This window comes from Plecotus auritus (assembly GCF_963455305.1).
Source record: "Plecotus auritus genome assembly, chromosome: 6".
Lineage (NCBI taxonomy): Eukaryota > Metazoa > Chordata > Mammalia > Chiroptera > Vespertilionidae > Plecotus > Plecotus auritus.
In genome coordinates this window covers 85,744,256-85,764,639 of record NC_137773.1, presented here as the reverse complement: position 1 = coordinate 85,764,639, position 20,384 = coordinate 85,744,256, and the positions used below count along the sequence as shown (strand labels likewise).

The 20,384-nt window shown below is 52.8% G+C and overlaps 1 protein-coding gene across 1 annotated transcript in view; it reads left to right on the top strand.

Annotated features, from left to right (window-relative positions):
- Nucleotides 1-20,384, top strand: part of PTPRS (protein tyrosine phosphatase receptor type S) — a 99,410-nt gene that overhangs the window by 57,117 nt on the left and 21,909 nt on the right. The window contains exons 7-11 of the mRNA XM_080674890.1: nucleotides 8,263-8,532; nucleotides 9,990-10,571; nucleotides 11,524-11,657; nucleotides 12,127-12,271; nucleotides 19,321-19,626. Coding sequence (XP_080531016.1) covers nucleotides 8,263-8,532; nucleotides 9,990-10,571; nucleotides 11,524-11,657; nucleotides 12,127-12,271; nucleotides 19,321-19,626 — 1,437 coding nt within the window. The remainder of the gene's footprint in view (nucleotides 1-8,262; nucleotides 8,533-9,989; nucleotides 10,572-11,523; nucleotides 11,658-12,126; nucleotides 12,272-19,320; nucleotides 19,627-20,384) is intronic.

Sequence of the window (20,384 nt, the reverse complement as noted above, 5' to 3'; positions counted from 1 at the left end):
GACAGATGATGGGAGGTGGTCGTAAGTCGGTGGGGTGTGTGGGATGAGCAGCCCAATTTGCCTGACCCTCCCCAGCCAGCGCCCTTTTACCCAGATCTGGCACCTCAGCCTTGCCAGGCAGCAATGTGGGAAGGGGACTGAAGCAGGCAGGTTCCCATCCTCTGCCTCAGCATGAGACCACCTCCCACTCTCCCAAACAACTCCCCAAAAAACAGGCATTTGAAGTACAGCTGAATGGGCCGTCGGCATTTTGAGTTCTTGTTCAATATAGTGACAAGTCCAAATGTGGGAAGTGGCTACCTTAAACCGGACCATCCTCCCAAGATGACGCATGCTCCACAGCATTCAGAACAGCAGCTGCTGTGTGACTTTGTGGGGCCTGGCTGGGCCCAAATACGGAACCGCCCGTCAGAAAACATAGCATGACAGACTTTGGAAGTACTTCGCCAGTTATCCTGGCCTTCAGTGTCACGCCTTCGCTTCCCCGGCTGCGTTGGCTGATTCCCCCACCACCTCGCAGGCTCTGGGTCTAGTTACAGGTGTCTTTTGTCCAGAAATACAGCACGGTCACTTTCTGAGTCCCTGAGCATCAGAACTGTGGAATTCTGGAGAAAACCCAAGGGAACTTTGGACACAGCCTCTCCGCCCCTCTCTCTGCCTCCCCGATTCTCTCTGCCTTTCTCTCTGTCAGCTCTCTTTCTCTCTGTGTCTCTCTCACTCTCGCAAACCTTCAGAGATGCATGCTCCCATCATTTGCTCCCTCCCTTGAATAATGGCAAGTCCTTGAGAGTCCCACTCCAACCCCCAAACCAGTCTCCAGTAATACCCATTTAGATTTCTAATCTCCAGCCCCCAGCCACTACACAGCATAGATGATCACTGAGGCCAGAGGCAGCCTCTTTGGGGTCACCTTTCCCCCGCTCTTGTCCCTTTATGTAACTCCCAATTATTAAGCCTAGGGCCAAGTCGGCAAGAGGAGTTTGGATGCAAAAAGAGGAGATGTATTTCTCTTGTCTTTTTTAATCCACTGTGACAGCATCAGGCTGACCCTCAAAGAAGTTCCAACAGATGGAAGAGAGGGGTCTCCCAGCCCCTCTACCAAAATCATGTCCCAGTGAATTGGAGCTGAGGGTCTCTGAAGACCACTTGGACTTCGGGGGCAGTATTGCCTAGTGGCGAGAGCACAGACTCTGCTCCAGCAGACCAGGGTTCAAACCCTGCCTCTGCTTCTTGGCTGTGTGGCTTTGGCTGGTCACCATTTCCTCATCTAAACAGTAAGGGTCGTTAGTATGTCTCGCTCACAGGGTGTTGGGAGGATTCCATCAAGCTAGTGAACGCTCCTCAAGTGCCCTGTGTAGTTCATGGCACAACAGAGATGGCCGGCGGGATTGTGTAGAACAGGGAAGTAAAGAGTTCAAGCAAATGATCTGGACTAGGCACTGGCCTTGTTTGGGGACCTCAGTTTCCCTGTTACGTACTTCACAGATCCCCTGTTTGAATAATATGGCTTATGGGAAAGTGCTTTGAAAAGAAGGGCAGAAGCTAATTCATTTGCTCAGATCTCATTTTTTGCTAGTGCTTTTCTGAGGCCATTTCATGATCTCATTTTCTCCTGGCTCCAAACCCATCCCCGTGAGATCAGTGGCCTCCCCAGAGCCACGTCTCTCCTCTTGTGCCCTGTCATTCCCCTAGGCAGTTCTGTGGCCAGAGTATCAGAAGGGGGGCAAAAAGGCCCATTTTGGGTGCTAGGCTACCCATGCAGATAGGAACCAGCCCACCCCATGAGATATGGGCCACCTGGCACGTTCTGCCCTCAGAGCTACAAGCATTTACATTGTTGCCAGAGCAGCCAGCCCTGCGAGTTAATTGCAAAGAATTTCCAAATCTAACTCTTTTTTTCAATTCACAGTCTCCAGCTTTGCTGATCCTGGGTTGTTTAGGGGGTGGGATATTCAGACTTGCCCTTCCCTTGAACTGCATCTCTGAGATCCAAAGGACCAAAGTCAAAACCAAGCCCATTTTGTAATGCAGCTGGCAGCTACGCTCCCAGAACTCCCCTGGGGAGGTGCAGCCACGGCTTTTGACAAGGTGGGAAGATGACCAGATTATATACTCCCTGGCTGTTAAAGCTGGTTTTTGTCTTTAAAATTATAAGCCATTAAGGTATGAATTAGTGGCCAAAGATGGTGTCTTTCCCACTTGGTCTAGCAACGGAGCATCATTGAACCACGATACACAGGACCCAGTAAATGGTGTGCCACACACCTCTGTTGTGGGGACAGACATGCAGGGAGAACTCAGAGCAGCTGGAGACATGGGGAATAACTCACTTTCCAGGGACTTACGATTAGGGTTTTGGAGGAGGCCATGTGGGGCTGGCGTCACTTAACGCCGGTCTCGAATGCTGAGCTGAGAACCTGGGACTCGATGCCCATCACCAGAGGGAGATCTAGATTGCCCAATTCCGAGGTGTTCTTCAGAACCTTTCCTTTGAGACCTGTTCCCCTGGTCTTTTCATATCAACTCATAGTATGAAATTTTATAGGACAGATTGTTTTTAAAATTAAATTTCTGGCACTCAAGCCATATAATTAGTGGACATGACCTCTAAGTGCTCCCCTTACCGCTTGGTCCCCCGAAACAGGAGTAGTTGAAGATATAGGGCCTGGAACCCCTCTCCCCTCCTGTATCTCCAGAAAGACTTCCAATGGGGAGTGTTGGCCAGCTCCCCAGTTCTGCCGATTATACCCAGCCACGCTGCCCCCAAGGGCCCGGACTTGACCCTGGGGGTAGGCGATGGCCGATCAGGACCCAGCCCTTCTGCTCATTCCACCCTATCCCTAGGAGAGAGGGGGCTCCAGGGTGGGCTTGGCGGGCGGCGGGAGGGAGGCGCTTTGCAGGAACACTGAGCTCTAGACCCCTCTCGCCTGCTGCCTGCCTCACACTCTTTGCATTGCTGTTTCCTCTGTTTTTGGTGGGGGTGAGGGGAACATTAGATTACACCTCGTCATCTGGAAAGCCCGCGTCCCAGCTGCAGCAAAGGGGCCAGGGAGTCCGTCGATTGGCCAGATCTCATCTCATTATCTGCTAGAACACAACAACAAAAAAACATGGGGAGAGAGAGGGTATTAAAGAATAAACACCAATAGAAAAATCTATAGTGCAGCAAAATGTCCAGCTCAAAATGCCAACTTGCCAAGGCCGCTCGCTGGTCAGCCCGTGGGCCAAGGGTCCAGCCAGGTCCCTCCAGGCCTTGCATGCTACCTGATGGCGGAGGGAGCTGGTGGAGGGAGGAGGGAGGCAGGATGGTGGGGGGCTGGGGGGAAGAGGCATAGGGCATGCCGTACCCACCCTCCCTGGGCTACAGGCTGAGGTTCAATGGAGGGGCTGAGAAGCGGGATTTGAAATTAGGCCTCGGAGCCCCCCCCCTTCCCCTGACAGGTGTAATCTAAGCTTCAACCCGTGGAGGCTGCAGAACTTTTGGCATCTCTCCCCTGCCCTCCCCACCCTCATCCTCATTTTGGAGTCCAGAGGAGCATCCAGTAGCTTCTCTCACCCCAAAATGCCCAGCAGAGCCCCACCCCCACCCCTCGGAGCTGCGGCTTGCTGAACCATTGAGATGTCTGACACTGTCGAGTTCCCTACCTAGTGCTTCAACCAGATCACTTCACTTTTGAGTTTCCCCTTCCCCTCTCCCCCACCCTTCTCCCCTGAACCCCACTTTTGGTTTTTGAGTTTCTGCCTCTTCCTGCTTGGGGGAGGGGTCGTCTCCCGGTTGCTTTGATGGTTTTTGAGTTGTTTTTCCATGTGAATCGGGGTTTGAAGCGACCCACCCCCTCCCAAACCCGCCACCCCCCCACCGCCCACCTTCCTGACCCCTCACCCATGCGGGTCCCCCCGCTGGGACCCCCGGCTACTCGGTGATGAGAAGAGCTGGAAACAAGAGCCAGCTGGAGCGTGCTGAGGACCAAGGCTGGTGTGGTCCCCTTATAACCCGCCTGGACCCTCCATTCAGGTCGGTAATTGGGGGCGGGGGTCCCGCGGGGCCACTCTGTCCCGTGGGCTCCGTGCCCACCTTACTTTCTCACCCGCACCTCAATCTCGCAGCCGGGGGTGGAAAGATGATGTGGGTGGGTGTCAGCACCAAACTGGGCAGAACACAGGGTCAGCCGCCCGTCCTTGCCAGCTGGGAGGATGCCTGGGAACCTTGCGAGACCCCCCTGGGGGGGTCTGCGTCACCTGGTGCCAAAGGGCAGAGTCCTCTCCAAACTCGTGGCAAACCAGCCCTCTTCCCACGGCCCACCCTTAGAAGAGGATGGGGTGGTGAGAAAGCAAGTGGGCAAAGTGTCTTAGGCGTCAGCTGTTATAGCTATTGGCAGATCCATCTAACTGATGGCTGCTGGCCATGTTGGGGATTCTAGGCACTAAAATTACTGTGGTTGATAAATGCCCTCCCACATTTAACTGACTTAGAGTTAACAACCTCACACAGCAAGTCTTTTACATATTCAAGATGTATGCCTTGTCTCTACTTCTGAAAAAGAGGTACTTTCCAAATTGTGATACTTCCTGAGGGAAGATTTTTTAAATTTTTTTTTATTGATTTCAGAGAGGAAGGGACAGGGAGAGAGAGATAGAAGCATCAGTGCTGAGAGAGAATCATTGATCGGCTGCCTCCTGCATGCCCCATACTGGGGATCGAGCCTGCAACCCAGGCATGTGCCCCGACCGGGAATCGAACCGTGTCCTGGTTCATAGGTCGATGCTCAACCACTGAGCCACGCCAGCTGGGCGTGAGGGGAGATATTTTAAGATCAGATGTGAACAGGGTCTTTTGGGCGGGATGTTGAGCCTTACCGAGGGATAAATTGGGCTCACGCTTAATCTTTAAATTCTAAAGCTAGTGCTTAACGCCCTTTGATGTTCCAGCAATCCCTTTCCGTGTAAGCCTTTTACTGAAGGCTCTGGGCATTTATTATGATGGTTGTTGGTTATTATCCAACTGGTGGTCGCTGGGCACTATCCAGTTGACAGCTGTGCATAGGGGATGGGTGCTTTTGCCCTCTTTGGTGTCCTCAGTGGGTAAGGACACACAAGGTTCCAAGAGCCAAATGCCAAGAAGGGACACCTGGCTATGATTCTGCTACTCCCCACGGTGACAGAAGAGAAGGCTCACTTTATCGCTTTATCCAAGGCAGGGGCCGGGCATTCCTGGCTTTGATCTCTGGCCCCGCCACTTCCTTTGTGTCTCTCAGCTAGCCCTGGCCCCTCTCCGAGCCTCCACGCCCTCATCCACAACCGGGCATCAGAACATTTGCCTCTCAATGTGGTTGGGGATCCAGCGAGATAGAGATTCAATAGGAATTCTTACTATTTCCTTTTTTAAATGCTTTAATTCCAATCCATCCCCAAACTCTCCTAAAGTGGAGAATCGAATTGGTCTTCCCAGCAGCCCGAAGTCCAGCAGGAAATGGCACTCGTCCTGTGCTCGGCTGAGCTCTGTCCTAGGCACTGCCCCAGGCAGCCTAGTGGCCTCAGGATGTCACAGGTTGTCTCCACGTTGCAGATGGGGAAACTGAGGCTCCAGGAGGATGAGGGGTCTTCCCAAGGCCACAGGGCTCTGCAGCCACCGCAGTGCCCCCACCTCTGCTCAGCCAGGCCTCGAGCAGTGGGTCTTCTTGCGCAATCAGTGTCTGGTCCTATTTGTTCAGCCCTAAATGAGAAGTGGGCCTAGAGGGGCTTTATAGAGGGGACTCCAGTGGGGCCGGGCTGGTTTGCCCCGAAGGTTCTTTCTCTGCAAGGATGTCACCTTTGTGGCGCTGAGGCTCTTGGGTGCTGGGTAGGGGGGCCAGACCCTGTGTTCTGCCAGGGGTGGGGGGCACCTCCCTGGGGAAGCCACAGCCCTCCTCCTTTCAGACCCCGATTTTCAGCCCCACACCCATTCCATGTTGTTGTTGTTGTTGTTTTTCTTCTTGCTTTTGGGTGTTTTGTTTTGGAAGAATTTTTTGTTTGGTTGGTGTTTTGGATTTCTCCTTTTTTCCACTTTATTTCTTCATTAGTTTCTCCTGGTTTGGACGTCGATGCTGTTTTCTGTCCTTGATTAATTAGCTCCCCGCGCTCATCCCCCATCGTGTTTCGTTTCCATGACAACGCAGCATCGGGCATCCCACTCGTATGCCTCGCTGTGGATGCTGGTGGCGGTGGCTGGCCTGGACCACGTCCGCTGGCTGGCCAAGACCCCATTTTCTTCTTCCAACTCCCCTCACCCTCCACCCAGCCCTGCCAGAAAGCTTCCCCCCATCTCAGAGCCCCACCCATCACACCCCCGTCTGTCAGCATGGCCCCTCTGTCTCCCCTCCCTGCCCTGCCCCCACTCCTTCCCTCAGGGGATGCCTTCCACGTCCTCCATCCTGTCTCCAGTGTGACTCTGGACTTTTCGTGGGGCTTCCTTTTCCGAAGGGTTGCCAGCATCTTGGCCCTCCTCCCTCCCCCAAGGAGCTCCCCCCTTCTCTTGGCCTCCATTCAGGGATTCAGAAAACAGGGGTTGGGGTTTCCACTGGGAACCCAGGCTGCAAGAGAAGGAACCAGGCTGCCTCCCTTTATCCCCTATAGCCCCCTCCTCTGTAGAGCAGGCCACACCCCCTACCAACACCCTCCTAGGGTGCAACTGTACCCCTTTACCATTGGAAATTAGAGGCAGGTTGGAACGCTGACAGTCACGTGGCCCTGTGCTGCCTTCGGAGACTCCATTCTGACCTCCTCACAGTTAGAGACCAGACTCCTTGGCCCACCCAGGGCTGGGGACCTGCCCACGTGGCTTTCCTGAGGTCCCAGGTCTTAGCCAGGGATAAGCTCTTTCTGGCTGGAAGGATTTACCAGGCTACCCTCAGTCCTTCCCACGGCGTATGCCTCCCCAAGGGGCAGCACGCCATTTGGAAGTTCAGGTGCCTGTGAGCATGAACTCCTTCCTTTCCCCACACCCCAGCCCAGAAACCTGCCCAACTTCTGAAAATGGAGCCCCCGAAATGAGTCCTGCTGCCTTCATGGTCTGTGAGATGGGGACCGAAGGCTGCATCCGCTTCCCTGCTAAGAAATGCACAGAACATGTCCCTGTTTTTCTCAGCGTTCAAGTTCATTCCCCACGTTTATTATTATTATTATTATTATTATTATTATTATTATTATTATCGTTGTTGTTGTATTCTGCCAGGGCTGTGATGTGACAATGTGGCATGTCACATTGGGTCACATCCGCTAGAATTAATATGCAGCATTGAAGTGGGCCCCCTCCCTCCTCCTCCTTTCTCTGTCTCCCTCCCTCTCTCTGTCCCTCTCCCTGTGTTCTCTCTTTCTTTTGCCTCCCCTGTCTCTTCTCTCTGGCACCCACATGAGTATGCACTAAGGCCCCTGAGATCCAGGCCTCTCCCATGCATTAGCTCTCTCTCCGTTCCTCTTCCTGCCTCTCTTTTTCTCTCTCTCTTTCTCCTTCTCTCAACCAATCTCTTTTGCATGCTGTTTGTGACTCTGAGAGCTGCATTTATCAATGGAAACTTGTGAGATCCGACAGAAGCTTTTAGAAGGGTTTCTATACCCAAAAACCACAAAAATTTCATTAGAGTTTCTCATCTTTTCCTGGAGGGCCCCTGGGGAAGTGGGCGGGGCCCGCGTCACCAGGGGGAAGGCGGGGGCTGAGATTCCCAGCCCCCTGTGCCGCCTGGTTCCAACTCTTCCCCTGACCTCCCCTCTTCATCCTGTCCTTCCCAGAGCCCCCCACATGCAGCCAGGACCCTACGAAGCTCCCCACTTGGGAGAGCGAGTTGAGGGTCAACTCCCTGAAGCCACATCTGTCATCAAAGATGAGAAACAGCTGATAAATTTTTGTGTTCGTAACTGTGCTGTGACCAGTCCCTCTGGTCTCTGAAACCCTGTTGCTATGAAATAATGCTTCATGTCTCTGATTATATATCGATATATCTCTATTGTTTGTGAAGTACCTTCCTTTGAAGTTTTGGTTTCTTTGTGTTGGAATTTGGTTTTTTAATTTGGTTTCTTTGTTTTCTTTTCATTTGGAATTTTAAAAAATTCAACTGGGGAAAAGGAAACAGCCCTGTTTATATTTAAATTGTTTTCCACTTTTTCCCCCTTTTTTTTCTTTCTTTCCTTCCTTCCTTTCTATCTTTCTTCTTGCTTTTCTTTCTTTTTCCCTCTGCATTCTGTCTCCCCCTCAACACCCAACTCCACACATCTCCCTCCTGCCCCCAGTCCGCCGCGTGGCTCCTCGATTCTCCATCTTGCCCATGAGCCACGAGATCATGCCAGGGGGCAACGTGAACATCACCTGTGTAGCCGTGGGCTCGCCCATGCCATATGTCAAGTGGATGCAGGGGGCTGAGGACCTGACACCCGAAGATGACATGCCCGTGGGTCGGAATGTGCTGGAACTCACGGATGTCAAGGACTCTGCCAACTACACATGTGTAGCCATGTCCAGCCTGGGCGTCATCGAGGCTGTGGCCCAGATCACAGTGAAATGTAAGCAGGGGGCATGGGGAGGCAGGTGGTCCCCTGATCCTGGTGCAGGTGATGGGGTACAGGTAGAACACCTCTGAGTTTTGGCTTTGGACGTTCGTGGCTTTGAAGGGGATAGTTCTGTGGTCATATATTTATTGCTTATAAATTATTCTGGACCTGCCCCCATGGAATGAGGCATGGTCTTGCTCTGTTGACCTCACAGTCCAAAGTGGGAAACACCTGTGTAGCCATGTAGCTATGATACAGGCTGGTTAGGGCTGTGATGGGGGCCACATAGCGCCATTCACACCCCCAGAGTAAAGGCCCCATTTCCCAGGAAAGTTAGGTCAGGGAAAGACTTTAAATTGAAAGGGAATAAGCCAAAGGAGATGGAGCATAGTTTTAAGAAAAGGAATAGCTTATGCAAAGACTCAGAGAGATCGGGAGGGTAAGGTGTGAGGATGGCAGATTCTCCCTAGGTTTCAAGTTTGGGGTGAGATTCAGAGGAAGGTACCCACAAATATTTTTCTAGCTTTAGAACAAGGGCCAGCAAACTGCAGCCCTCAGGTTGAATCCGGCCCTCAACTTGTTTTTATAAATAAAGTTTTATTGGCACACACCCATTTGTTCATGCCTTATCTATGGAAGCTTTCTGGCTACAAAAGCAGAGCTTAGTCTCAACAAAGGCCTGCAAAGCTAAAAGTATTTACTGTCTGAGCTTTTGCAGGAAAAGTTTAATAAGCCCTAGGTCAGCTGGTTTGTTCGTCATTTTGCCAAGGGATTGAACTCTTGGTGAATGCTTCCTGAGGCCGGTGTGGAGAAAGCCACAATTATCCAGGTGCTGAGACACAGCTGTAAACAATACTTGGACCCTACTGGTGGGTGGACAGACACATGTGAAAATGAGATAACCTATGTGGTGACAGGAACTGGGCAAGGTAGCTTTTAGCCTAGGTGGTGAGTGAAGGCTTAAGGAATGGTTTTAGAAGGAGCTGGCCATGTGGCCATCTGGGCATTCCAGGTACTGGAACAGCAAGTGTGAATGGGAACAGACACAAGGGCCCTGTGGCTGAGCAGAGTGAACCAGAGAGAGAGCTGTGGACTAGGGACCGCCTGTGTTTCCTTCAAACGTAAATATTTTTCTTAAAACAGCAAATATTCTTTTAAAGTAAATATTTTCAGCTTTATGGGTCATCTAGCCTCTGCTGCAGCCACTCATTTCTCCCATCATAGTGGAATAGTGACCACTGGCCGTAAGTAAGTGCTGCTCCAGTAAAACGGTATTTACGAAAGCAGGTGCTAGCCTTTGGACCGTCGTGGCTGACCCGGCTGTAGGTGATGGGATAGGGCTCCGTAGGCCCGACGTCACTGCCAAGGGAACAAAGGCTCAGAGAGAGCAGTTGTGTAGCTGAGAGTCACACGGCTTTCTGGGCCCGTAGGCCGCACACCCAACACATGACCGTGCCCCCCACCCACAGCTCTCCCCAAAGCCCCCGGGACTCCGGTGGTGACAGAGAATACGGCTACGAGCATCACCATCACGTGGGACTCAGGTAACCCAGACCCCGTGTCCTACTACGTCATCGAGTATAAATCCAAGAGCCAAGACGGGCCGTACCAGATCAAAGAGGACATCACCACGACGCGGTACAGCATCGGGGGCCTGAGCCCCAACTCCGAGTATGAGATCTGGGTGTCAGCCGTCAACTCCATCGGCCAGGGCCCCCCCAGTGAGTCGGTCGTCACCCGCACAGGCGAGCAGGCCCCAGCCAGCGCGCCGCGGAACGTGCAGGCCCGCATGCTGAGCGCCACCACCATGATCATCCAGTGGGAGGAGCCCGTGGAGCCCAACGGCCTGATCCGGGGCTACAGGATCTACTACACCATGGAGCCCGAGCACCCCGTGGGCAACTGGCAGAAGCACAATGTGGACGACAGCCTGCTGACCACGGTGGGCAGCCTGCTGGAGGACGAGACCTATACCGTGCGCGTGCTGGCCTTCACCTCCGTGGGCGACGGGCCCCTCTCGGACCCCATCCAGGTCAAGACGCAGCAGGGAGGTGAGGTGCCTGCAGGAGGTGTGGCTTCTGTGGGGGAGCAGGGTTCGGGGTCCCCGGCAGAGGGAGAGGCAGCGGTGCAGTGTGCCTTCTTCTGACAGGCAGCTGGCTGTTCTCGCCTGGAAGCCACAAAGTGGTTAGTTTGTCCCACACGGCTCTTTAAAAAACCTCTGTGCCAGCGTTTCAAAGCAGGAAGTTGTCCTAGAAAACCCGAATTTCTGGCTTCCCTTGCAAAGTCTAGTTTGGCTAGCCCGTGGAGCTGCAGTCAGACACCCAGATAGCTCCCCACGGCTGCATCTGAACAAAGGGTGCCGTTTCCAGTCGTTCTTCACAGCCGGGCCCGTGGGCGTCTGAGAGCCTCGTCCGCTGCTCTCTGGAGAGCTGCATGCCGCCGCCTCGAAATAACCCAAAGGCAGTGGGCTGGGCTCCGGCCTCTCAAATGGAAGGACCGGGAGGCGGGGCGCGGGGGCATCTAGGTGTGTGGGACCCCAGCTCTCTGCAGGTTTCTCATCCTTTCCTCGTGGGCTCAGGCTTTCTGAACCCCAAATCCAGGAAGACAGGCAACCCACGCGAAGGGACAGGAGGGTTGGGACTCTGCCCCCACAGAGAGGAAAGGATGGAGCTGCATATTCCAAGTAGCGTCCCCACCACTTTCCTGGCACTTAATTTGGGGGACGGGGAAGGCTTGGGTGATTTGAAAAGAGAGTTTGTTTTTTCCATTGGACGCAGAAAGGGTGGGAGAATTGAGGTGGACAACTGACAACAAGAGGTCAATAGGGGCTCCCCTGGGAACACCGGAGTAGTAAGAACAGTGGGAGAACATTCTGGAAACATTCGGAGACAAGCAGCCTGAGCTCCACGGGACTCTGAGGAGAATGCAGGCACCCGGCAGGTTAGGTCCCCAGGGTGAACCCCTCCCCGGCCTCCCCCATCTCTGTTCCCCTGCCTCCCCCAGTGCCTGGCCAGCCCATGAACTTCCGGGCCGAGGCCAAGTCTGAAACAAGCATCGGCCTCTCGTGGAGCCCCCCAAGGCAGGAGAGCATCGTCAAGTATGAGCTTCTGTTCCGGGAAGGCGACCACGGCAGAGAGGTACCTGGGGGCCCGTGGGGGGCGAGGCAGCAGGGCGCTCACTGGGCCCCCTCGCCTGCTTGCGCTTTCTCCCGTGTCCCCCTGACGTCTGGGTGTCTCTCTTCCGCCTGCTCTTTGCCCCCGTGTTGCTCATTTTCCCTCCTCTCTCCTTTCTGTTTCTCCATCTCCGTGTCTCTGTCTCTTCCCCCTCCCTCTGCCCCCTTGTCTCTTTCTCTCCTGTGTCTCACTCTATAATGCGTTGGTGTCTGTCTCTGTGCCTCTCCGTTTCCCTTTTTTTTGTCTTTTTGTGTTTCTGTCTCGTTCGTAATCTCTGTCTGTTTCCCTCTCTGTTTCTCTGTGTGTGTGCCTTTATGTCTCTGTTGGCATTTCTCTGTCTGATTCTCTGTGTCTCTCTCTGTGTATGTCTCCATTTCTCCTGTGTCTCTCTCCCCGCCCCTGCCCCTGCCCCGGCCCCTGCCCCTGCTCCCAGGTCGGGAGGACCTTCGACCCGGCCACAGCGTTCGTGGTGGACGACCTCAAGCCCAACACGGAGTATGCCTTCCGCCTGGCGGCACGCTCCCCACAGGGCCTGGGCGCCTTCACCTCGGTGGTGCGGCAGCGCACGCTGCAGTCCAGTAGGTGTCTCGCGGACCTCGCCCTCGTCTTCTGGGGGGACCTCGGCCGACGCAGATGGCCTCTGTGCATTGACCCAGGAGGATCCTGCTGTAGGGGTGGGGGGCGCCTCTGGCTCATCCCCTCCTGGCTCCTCGACCTCAGACATGTCCACGGGCGCTGCCCTCTCTTTCCCCACCAGGGCAGGGGGTCCTACAGGCTCTGGTTGCTGTGTCTCTGGGACCAGTTTTGTGGTTTTGCCCTTCGTTTGGGAGGAGTTGCTGACTGCACCTCTTTCCCTTCCTCTCCCTGATTTGGGACTAATTAGAGGGGTGCATGTGGCTGTAACAGCTCGCACCCTGGGTGGCCCTTCCCCCAACCCAGGGTCTTCATGACCAAGGACGGGGTGGGGGGAACCAGAGCCAGGGATAGCACAGGGCCCACTACAGGGCTCTCAGGTTCCCAGCGTTCTTTGCTGTGCCTGCCCGGCCTTCCTGTCACAAGCAAGTTCCCTTCTGGCCAGGACCCTGCAGCCGGGAGCTGGCTCTGGGCCACACCGTGGCCCCCGGCACCACCCTCCCTGCCTCCTCCGAACCCAGGATCTCCACAAGCCCTCCTGCTGCGTCCCTGCCTCCCTCTCTTCCCTCTGCTCTCTCCTCTCTGCTCAGCGTAGCCTGGTGTGGCCTCTGGTGTGGCCTCCGCCGCTGTGGTCTCCACTGCTGTGGCCTTCGTCGTGGAGGCCCTCCTCCCCTCCCACTTCTCAGTCAGTCGCTTTAGCCACCCAGGCCTTGTGCTGGAAGCGGCCTCACTGTTCTAACGTTCAAGCCCGCCTAGGTGTGTGCACCTAGGGGAAGTCTCGGGTCAGTCGAGAATGACAGCAACTCGGGCCAGGGTGTCAGCCGCTGGGATCAGGGGCCTTGGAGATGCACCCCCCCTCCCCCCCACAGTCTTCCCCTCCTCCCCCCCACCCCTCCATGCCGAGCCGAGCGCTCTGCAGGTCACAGGCGTCTGGGCGTGTTTGTGCGTGAGGCGATCAGTGAGGGTGTCCTGTGGCTCGGGTGGCCACGTGAGAGACCGGCACGGGTGCCGCGAAGGTGAGTACGCGCTGGTCTCAAGCAGGTTCACAAAGACGGCCCACCCTGTGTGCTCCCCACCTGCCCAGCCGCTCTGGGCTGCACGGACAGTCCAGAGCCCAAATTCAGCCCCCCAAATTCCCCCCCCCCCAATCCACCCCACAGCCAAGAAGCATGCCTGCTCAGAAGTCTTACTGTTTTTCATTACCCGCCTCGCACAGTGCCTGGCACACAGTGGATGCTGTGTAAAAGGCCCGAAGTCCCGTGTTTGTATTTCTGTCCACACCCACCCCCTCCCAAGATGCTGCGCAGGTTGGGCCGGATTGTGAAGGAGGCGGCCTCCAGGGTCGTCAACAAAGCGGCTTTGGCCCAGCCATGCGGACCTCGGGGGCGGCCCAGGACAAAGGACCAGGGACTGGGGGAGAAGGGACTCCACTTCTCGCCCTGAGATGGGTGGGGCCTGAGAGAACTACAGCCAAGACTCAGGGCCAGGCGTATCCCGGGGGCTGCGGGCTGCTTAGGCTGAACTCAAGGGTAGGTGGAGGCCAGACCACTCAGCCGTGGGTCTCCCCAGACACCGTCCCGCCTGCCTGCCTCGTCGGCACCTGTCCGGAGCTGCCGCGGCCGCACTGGGGCCGGAGCAGGGCTGTAGGCCCGCTTGCGTCTGGAGACCCACCCAGAGCTGGGTCTTGCCTTGTAGCTCAGCCTTCGCCATTCCCTCCCTCGTAAGAAAGTCTTATAGGTTAGCAGTTGAAGAGTGGAAGGTAGGTAACCAGACTGGGAGTGCTCTGGAAGGCGTCCTTCTTTTATTATGGTTTTTCTCATCATCATCATCATCGCTATCACTGTTGTTTTGTATTTTATTATGGTTTTGGTTTTATTTTTCCTCCCCCTTTCTCAGTGAATCCATTCCTTCCGGCACATTCCTTGAGTGGTTTTTTCGCTCTTGCCTGATTCCCTTGGGCATTTTTGGTTGGGGTGGCTGGTCAAGAAATGGAGGAGGGGACCCTAAGTGTCTATTTTTGAAGGAGGGACCCCCAAGTGTCTAGTTCTGGTATTTCACTTTAAGGGAGGCTGGAGGGTGATTCTAGTTGAAGCCAGTCTCACAGCCTGATGGCTTTGAAGATGGGGCTTCCAGTTCATCTCTGGATCCCCAGGTCGAGCACAGGGTGTGCATGTAGTAGATACTCTGTAAACACATGTCCAGTGAACAGGGAGGCTGGCATGATGGCGAAGGTGCTCGGTGCAAGGCCAGTTCATCAAGCAAGGCCAGTGACTTTCGGGGCCTCCCTCTAGCAAGGTTGACTTTTGAGTCCTGGGCAGCCGAGGGAGTGTGGCTCCAGCCACCCTCAACTGGCCTGAGCTGATAGAAGGTACAGGCTGAGGTCAGTCTTCCCAGCCTTAAGCTGAGAGAGTCCGTGGAGAACAGCTGAGCCCAGATTCAGATCCTTGCCACGTGCCCTTGGGCAGGCAACTTGCCATTTCCTGGTCTCAGTTTTTTCATCTGCAAAATGGGAGGTGATCTATAAAAAGCACCAGTATGGGTGGGGGCCTGGCACACAGTAGGTACTCAATCAGTGATAATAGAAAACCAAGCAGCTGTGTTTTGAACCTGCTTTCCCCATCTGTAACATGGGGTAGGACTATAGGGGTGATAGATCTGGCTTCCTAGGAGAGCCATGAGTATTAAATGAGGTATGATCAGTAGGATGCATCTTGAGTCTGTAAAAGACTTAGGGTGCTGCGTGTGCAAAAAAGGTGCATAGACCTTGAGGTTTATTATCAGTAATGCCCATAACACAGGGCCTGGACTATTGTAGGTGCTCAACCCATGGAGACTATTACTGTTATGTCATAAAGCCCTTTAACACACAATAGGTGCTTAATATGTGGGAACTGTCACTGTAGTACATTGCCTAGCACACAGTAGATGCTTCATATATGCAGCTGCTGTTTTAAATCTAAACACGGATTGTCACAGTGCTGGGCATATAGTTGGCATTCAACGAATGGACGGTATTAGCAGTTTGTCACAAGGTTAACCTCATGCCAGATGCACAATTGGACTCAAAACATGGAGGCTACTATTATTCTGCAAAGCCTTTGTTTGACACAGTGTCTGGCATACAATCTGCTCAATAAGTGGTGCTTTCTTTGTTTTTTTAATATATTTTTATTGATTTCAGAGAGGAAGGGGAGAGAGAGATAGAAACATCAATGATGGGAGAGAATCATTGATCGGCTGCCTCTGCACACCCCGTACAGGGGATCGAGCCTGCAACACAGGCATGTGCCCTTGACTGGAATTGAACCTGGGACCTTTCAGTTCACAGGCGGACGCTCTATCCTCTGAGCCAAACCGTCTAGGGCCGTGATCGGCCAACTGCGGCTCGCGAGCCACATGGGGCTCTTTGGCCCCTTGAGTGTGGCTCTTTCACAAAATACTACAGCCTGGGCAAGTCTATTTTGAAGAAGTGGCATTAGAAGAAGTTTAAGTTTAAAAAATTTGGCTCTCAAAAGAAATTTCAATCATTGTACTGTTGATATTTGGCTCTGTTGACTAATGAGTTTGTGACCACTGGTCTAGGGCAAGTGGTACTTTCTTAAAAGAGGTTGGCCTGGTACTAGGCACAAAGTAGGTGCTCAGATGGAAGCCATTGTCAGTCTGAAAGGGCCTAACATGGTGCTGGTGCACAGATTTTGCTCAAAACATGGAGTTATTATCTGCAAAGCCCTTGGCATCGTGTGTACAAATAGTAAGTGCTCAATAAGAGCTATTACCATTTTTATATAAGGCCCTTGGCAGTGTCTGGCACACAGTAGGTGTGCTTAATACATGGGAACTACTGCCGTTATCCAATAAAGCCCTCAGCATAGTGCCTGACATACAGTAGGTACTTAATGTATGGGGACTACTGTTACTACATTAACAGTTCTTGGCACACAGTAGGTGCCTAAGAAATGAGAACTATTAATCTTCTACAAGGCCCTTAGTACAGTGCCTAGCACATGGTAAGTGTTTAATATAAGGAAATTGTTACTGTTTTTCAATTAGCCTCCTAGCACAATGCCTGGCACACAGTAGGTGCTGCATAAAAGGCAACTGCTATTTTTATCTTTAGAGGGCTATTATGATGCCCCACCCATAGTAGGTGCTCAGTAAATAAGACTTACTGTTGATCTGTAATGCTTAGTGTAGTGCCAGATGCACAGCAGGGGCTCAAAACAGAACTCTGATCTATAGACTTTGGCACACAGTAGGTGCTAAATATGGGCTGTGTTCTCTATAAAGCCCTGAACCTAAGATCAACACAGTAGGCACTTGCATTACTCTGGTATAGTCCTTGGCAGGCTAACTGGTACACAATAGTTTGCTCAAAACATTGGCATCGCCCTAACCGGTTTGGCTCAGTGGATAGAGCATCGGCCTGCGGACTCAAGGGTCCCAGGTTCGATTCTGGTCAAGGGCATGTACCTTGGTTGCAGGCACATCCCCGGTAGGGGGTGTGCAAGAGGCAGCTGATCGATGTTTCTCTCTCATCGATGTTTCTAACTCTCTATCCCTCTCCCTTCCTCTCTGTAAAAAATCAATAAAATATATTTAAAAAAAAAACAAAAAACATTGGCATCATTTTCAAGTGAGGCCGAGACAGTGGTCCTGGTTGCTATAAGCCAAGGGGGTAGTCTCCAGAGCAGTGGTTCTCAACCTTCCTAATGCCATGACCCTTTAATACAGTTCCTCATGTTGTGGTGACCCCCAACCATAAAATTATTTTCGTTGCTACTTCATAACTGTAATTTTGCTACTGTTATGAATCGTAATGTAAATATCTGTGTTTTCCGATGGTCTTAGGCGACCCTGCTAGCGATTCTCAACCTGTGGGCACATAGTAGGTACCCAATAAATGGAAATGGGGCTTTTACTGCTATTCCCTGGCAGTATTATTCTTCTGGCATACAGTAGGTGTTCAGTAAATAAATGTGCTTACTATTATCCTATGAAGCTCTAGCACAATGCCTAGCACATGGTAGGTGCCCAATAAATGTGGCTTTCATTGTGTTACCTAGCATAGTACCTGGCGCACAGTAGGTGTTCAATAAATATTTTACTATCACTCTGTGAAGCCCTTGGCATGGTGCTTGGCACACAGTAATTACCTAATGGGTCTTTTTTTTTTTTTAATTATTGTTCTCACTCGAGGACATGCTCTTACTGATTTTAGGGAGAGAGGAAAGGAGAAGCAAGAAAGACAGAAAGAAACATGGATGTGAGAGTGAAGCACTGATAGGTTGCCTCCCACACGTGCCCTGACCAAGGATTGAACTGCAGCCTGGGCATGTGCCCTGACTGGGAATCGAACCCGAGACCTTTTGGTGTACGGGACGACACTCCAACCAACTGAGCCATACTGGCCAGGGCTTTTATTGCTTTTCCACTTGGCACGGTGGCTGCCACACTATAAGTGCTCAATAAATAGGGCGTTTATTGCTATTCCCTGGCAGTGGTATCCCCTGGCACACAGTTGGTATTCAGTAAATAAATGCATTTACTGTTATCTGATGAAGCTCTTAGCACCATAGGTGCCTAGCACACAGTGGGTGTCTAATAAATGGGGCTTTTATTGATGTTCCTCTGACCCACAGTAGGTGTTCAGTAAATTAATGTGTTTACTGTTATACCATCCCTGGTGGTGCGCCTGGCACACAATAGGTACCCAGTAAATGTAGTTTTTGCTATTTTTCTGGCACAGTGCCTAGCAACACAGTAGGTGTTCAATAAACATTTTACTGTTATTCTCTGAAGCCCTTGGCACATAGTAGTTACCTAATAAATGGGACTTTATTGCTTTTCCACTTGGTATGGTGGCTGGCGCATAGTAGGTGCCCAGAAAATGGAGCTTTTATTGTTTTTCCTCTGGCAAAATATCTAGCACACAGTAGATGTTTGATTAAAAAGTACATTTAGCCTGGCCAGTATGGCTAAGTGGTTTAGCATTGACCCATGAACCAGGAGGTCACGGTTCGATTCCCGGTCAGGGCGCATAGGAACTATTACCGTTATCCAATAAAGCCTGCAGCACAGTGCCTGACATACAGTAGGTTGTGGGCTGGATCCCCAGGGAGGGACGTGCAGGAGGCAGCCAATCGATAATTCTCATCATTGATGTTTCTGTCTCTCTCTTCCTCTCCTTTCCTCTCTCTGAAATCAATAAAAACATATTTTTTAAAAAGTACATTTACTATTCTATGAAGCACTTGGCATGATGCTTGGTATAATATGGGGATTCAGTAAATAGGTTGTTTTTTTTAAATCCTCATCCGAGGATATGTTTTTATTGATTTTAGAGAGAAAAGGGGGGGGGGGGTCGATGTGAGAGAGAAGCACCAATCGGTTGCCTCTCACACTCGCCCTGACTGGGGATCGAACCTGCAACCTAGGTATGTGTCCTAACTGGGAATCAAACCCACAACCTTTTCGGTGTACAATGTTCCAACCAACTGAGCCACCCAGCCAAGGCAATAAGTTGATGCTTTTGCTGTTATTCTGTGAAGCCCTTGGCACCATGTCTGGCACACAGTAGGTGCCTAGTAAATGGGGCTTTTATTGCTATTCCACTTGGCGAGGTGCCTGACACATAGTGTGTACCCAATAAATGGGGCTTTTATTGCTGTTCCTCTCATCACAATGCCTGGCATACACATGTGTGCTCCACAGGGACTGTGGTGGCCCACTACCCAAGACCTACTATGTGTCAGATAGGTTTAGCCACGTAAGTGAGTGCAGTGTTCTTGGCCAGCCCTCCCAGCCCCACCCCCACCCACCCATCTCACCTTTGGTTGACACCCGCTTCTTTTGGGTTCGACTTCTCTTTGCTTTGGTCCTGTTTTGTTTGTTATCATCTTCTTTTTTATTTTCTCTTTCCCATCTTTTGTTTCCCCGTCCCCTCCCTGCCCATCCCGCTCCCTTCCCCACCCCCACGTTCTTCCCCCTCCAATAGAACCGTCTGCCCCCCCTCAAGATGTTAAGTGTGTCAGCACACGCTCCACGGCCATTTTGGTAAGTTGGCGCCCGCCACCGCCGGAAACACACAACGGGGCCCTGGTGAGCTATAGCGTCCGCTACCGACCGCTGGGCTCGGAGGACCCGCAACCCAAGGAGGTGAACGGCATCCCCCCGACCACCACTCAGATCCTGCTGGAGGCACTGGACAAGTGGACGGAGTACCGCATCACGACTGTCGCTCACACAGAGGTGGGACCAGGGCCCGAGAGCTCGCCCGTGGTCATCCGCACCGACGAGGACGGTAAGCACCACCCTGGCCTGGGGACCCCTGCAGGCCCCCGTCCGCCCCGCCTCGGAGCCTCCTGTCTGGAAAACTGGGCTGGCTGGTGGCCAGAAGGTAGAAGCCACTGTCATGAGAGGGAGACGCGAAGCAAGCTCTCACCCCGAGAATCCCTGGGCTCCTGGGCTGGGAATTCTCTGTTCTAGACCTTTGGGCGCCATCGGCTCCCTGCGCCTTGTGCCTGGGAAGTGGAGCTGGCACTCCCGCCACTTGGTCCAATGGTAGAAACCATGGAACCAAAGTGTAAGAAAGAGCAAGTAGCACTTGCAAAAAACCTATGGTCCCTCACCCCAAAAACCTACCGTTTAGACTTCTCTTGGGATGAGCCAGGATCTGCAGCTTCCTGGGTCTGACCCCTCCTACTTAAGAGTAGGCTGACTGTGTGCTGATAATATTTAACCACCAGCTATTGGGAGACAGAGAGACCGATTTGTACCGTTGGTCAAATTCCGGGGTGTCAGTACTCCTGCCGCGGCCCGTTGCGAGGAAGAAAGTTTTAAGCTGCAAAGTGAGATGGATGCCGAGGGCCTGGGGCTAAATGAAGCAAGGAGCTTCCCCAATAAAACTGAGCCCCTTTGAGCCCCTGGTTTGCTTTCCGAGCCATGGCCCTGGAAGGTCGGGTTGGCAGCCCCACATTGTGTCGGAAGCATGGGGGAGAAACGAAGCAGCTCTTCATGGGGCGGAGGGGGGGGGGCGCCCCGATCTGGGGACTGGCTGAG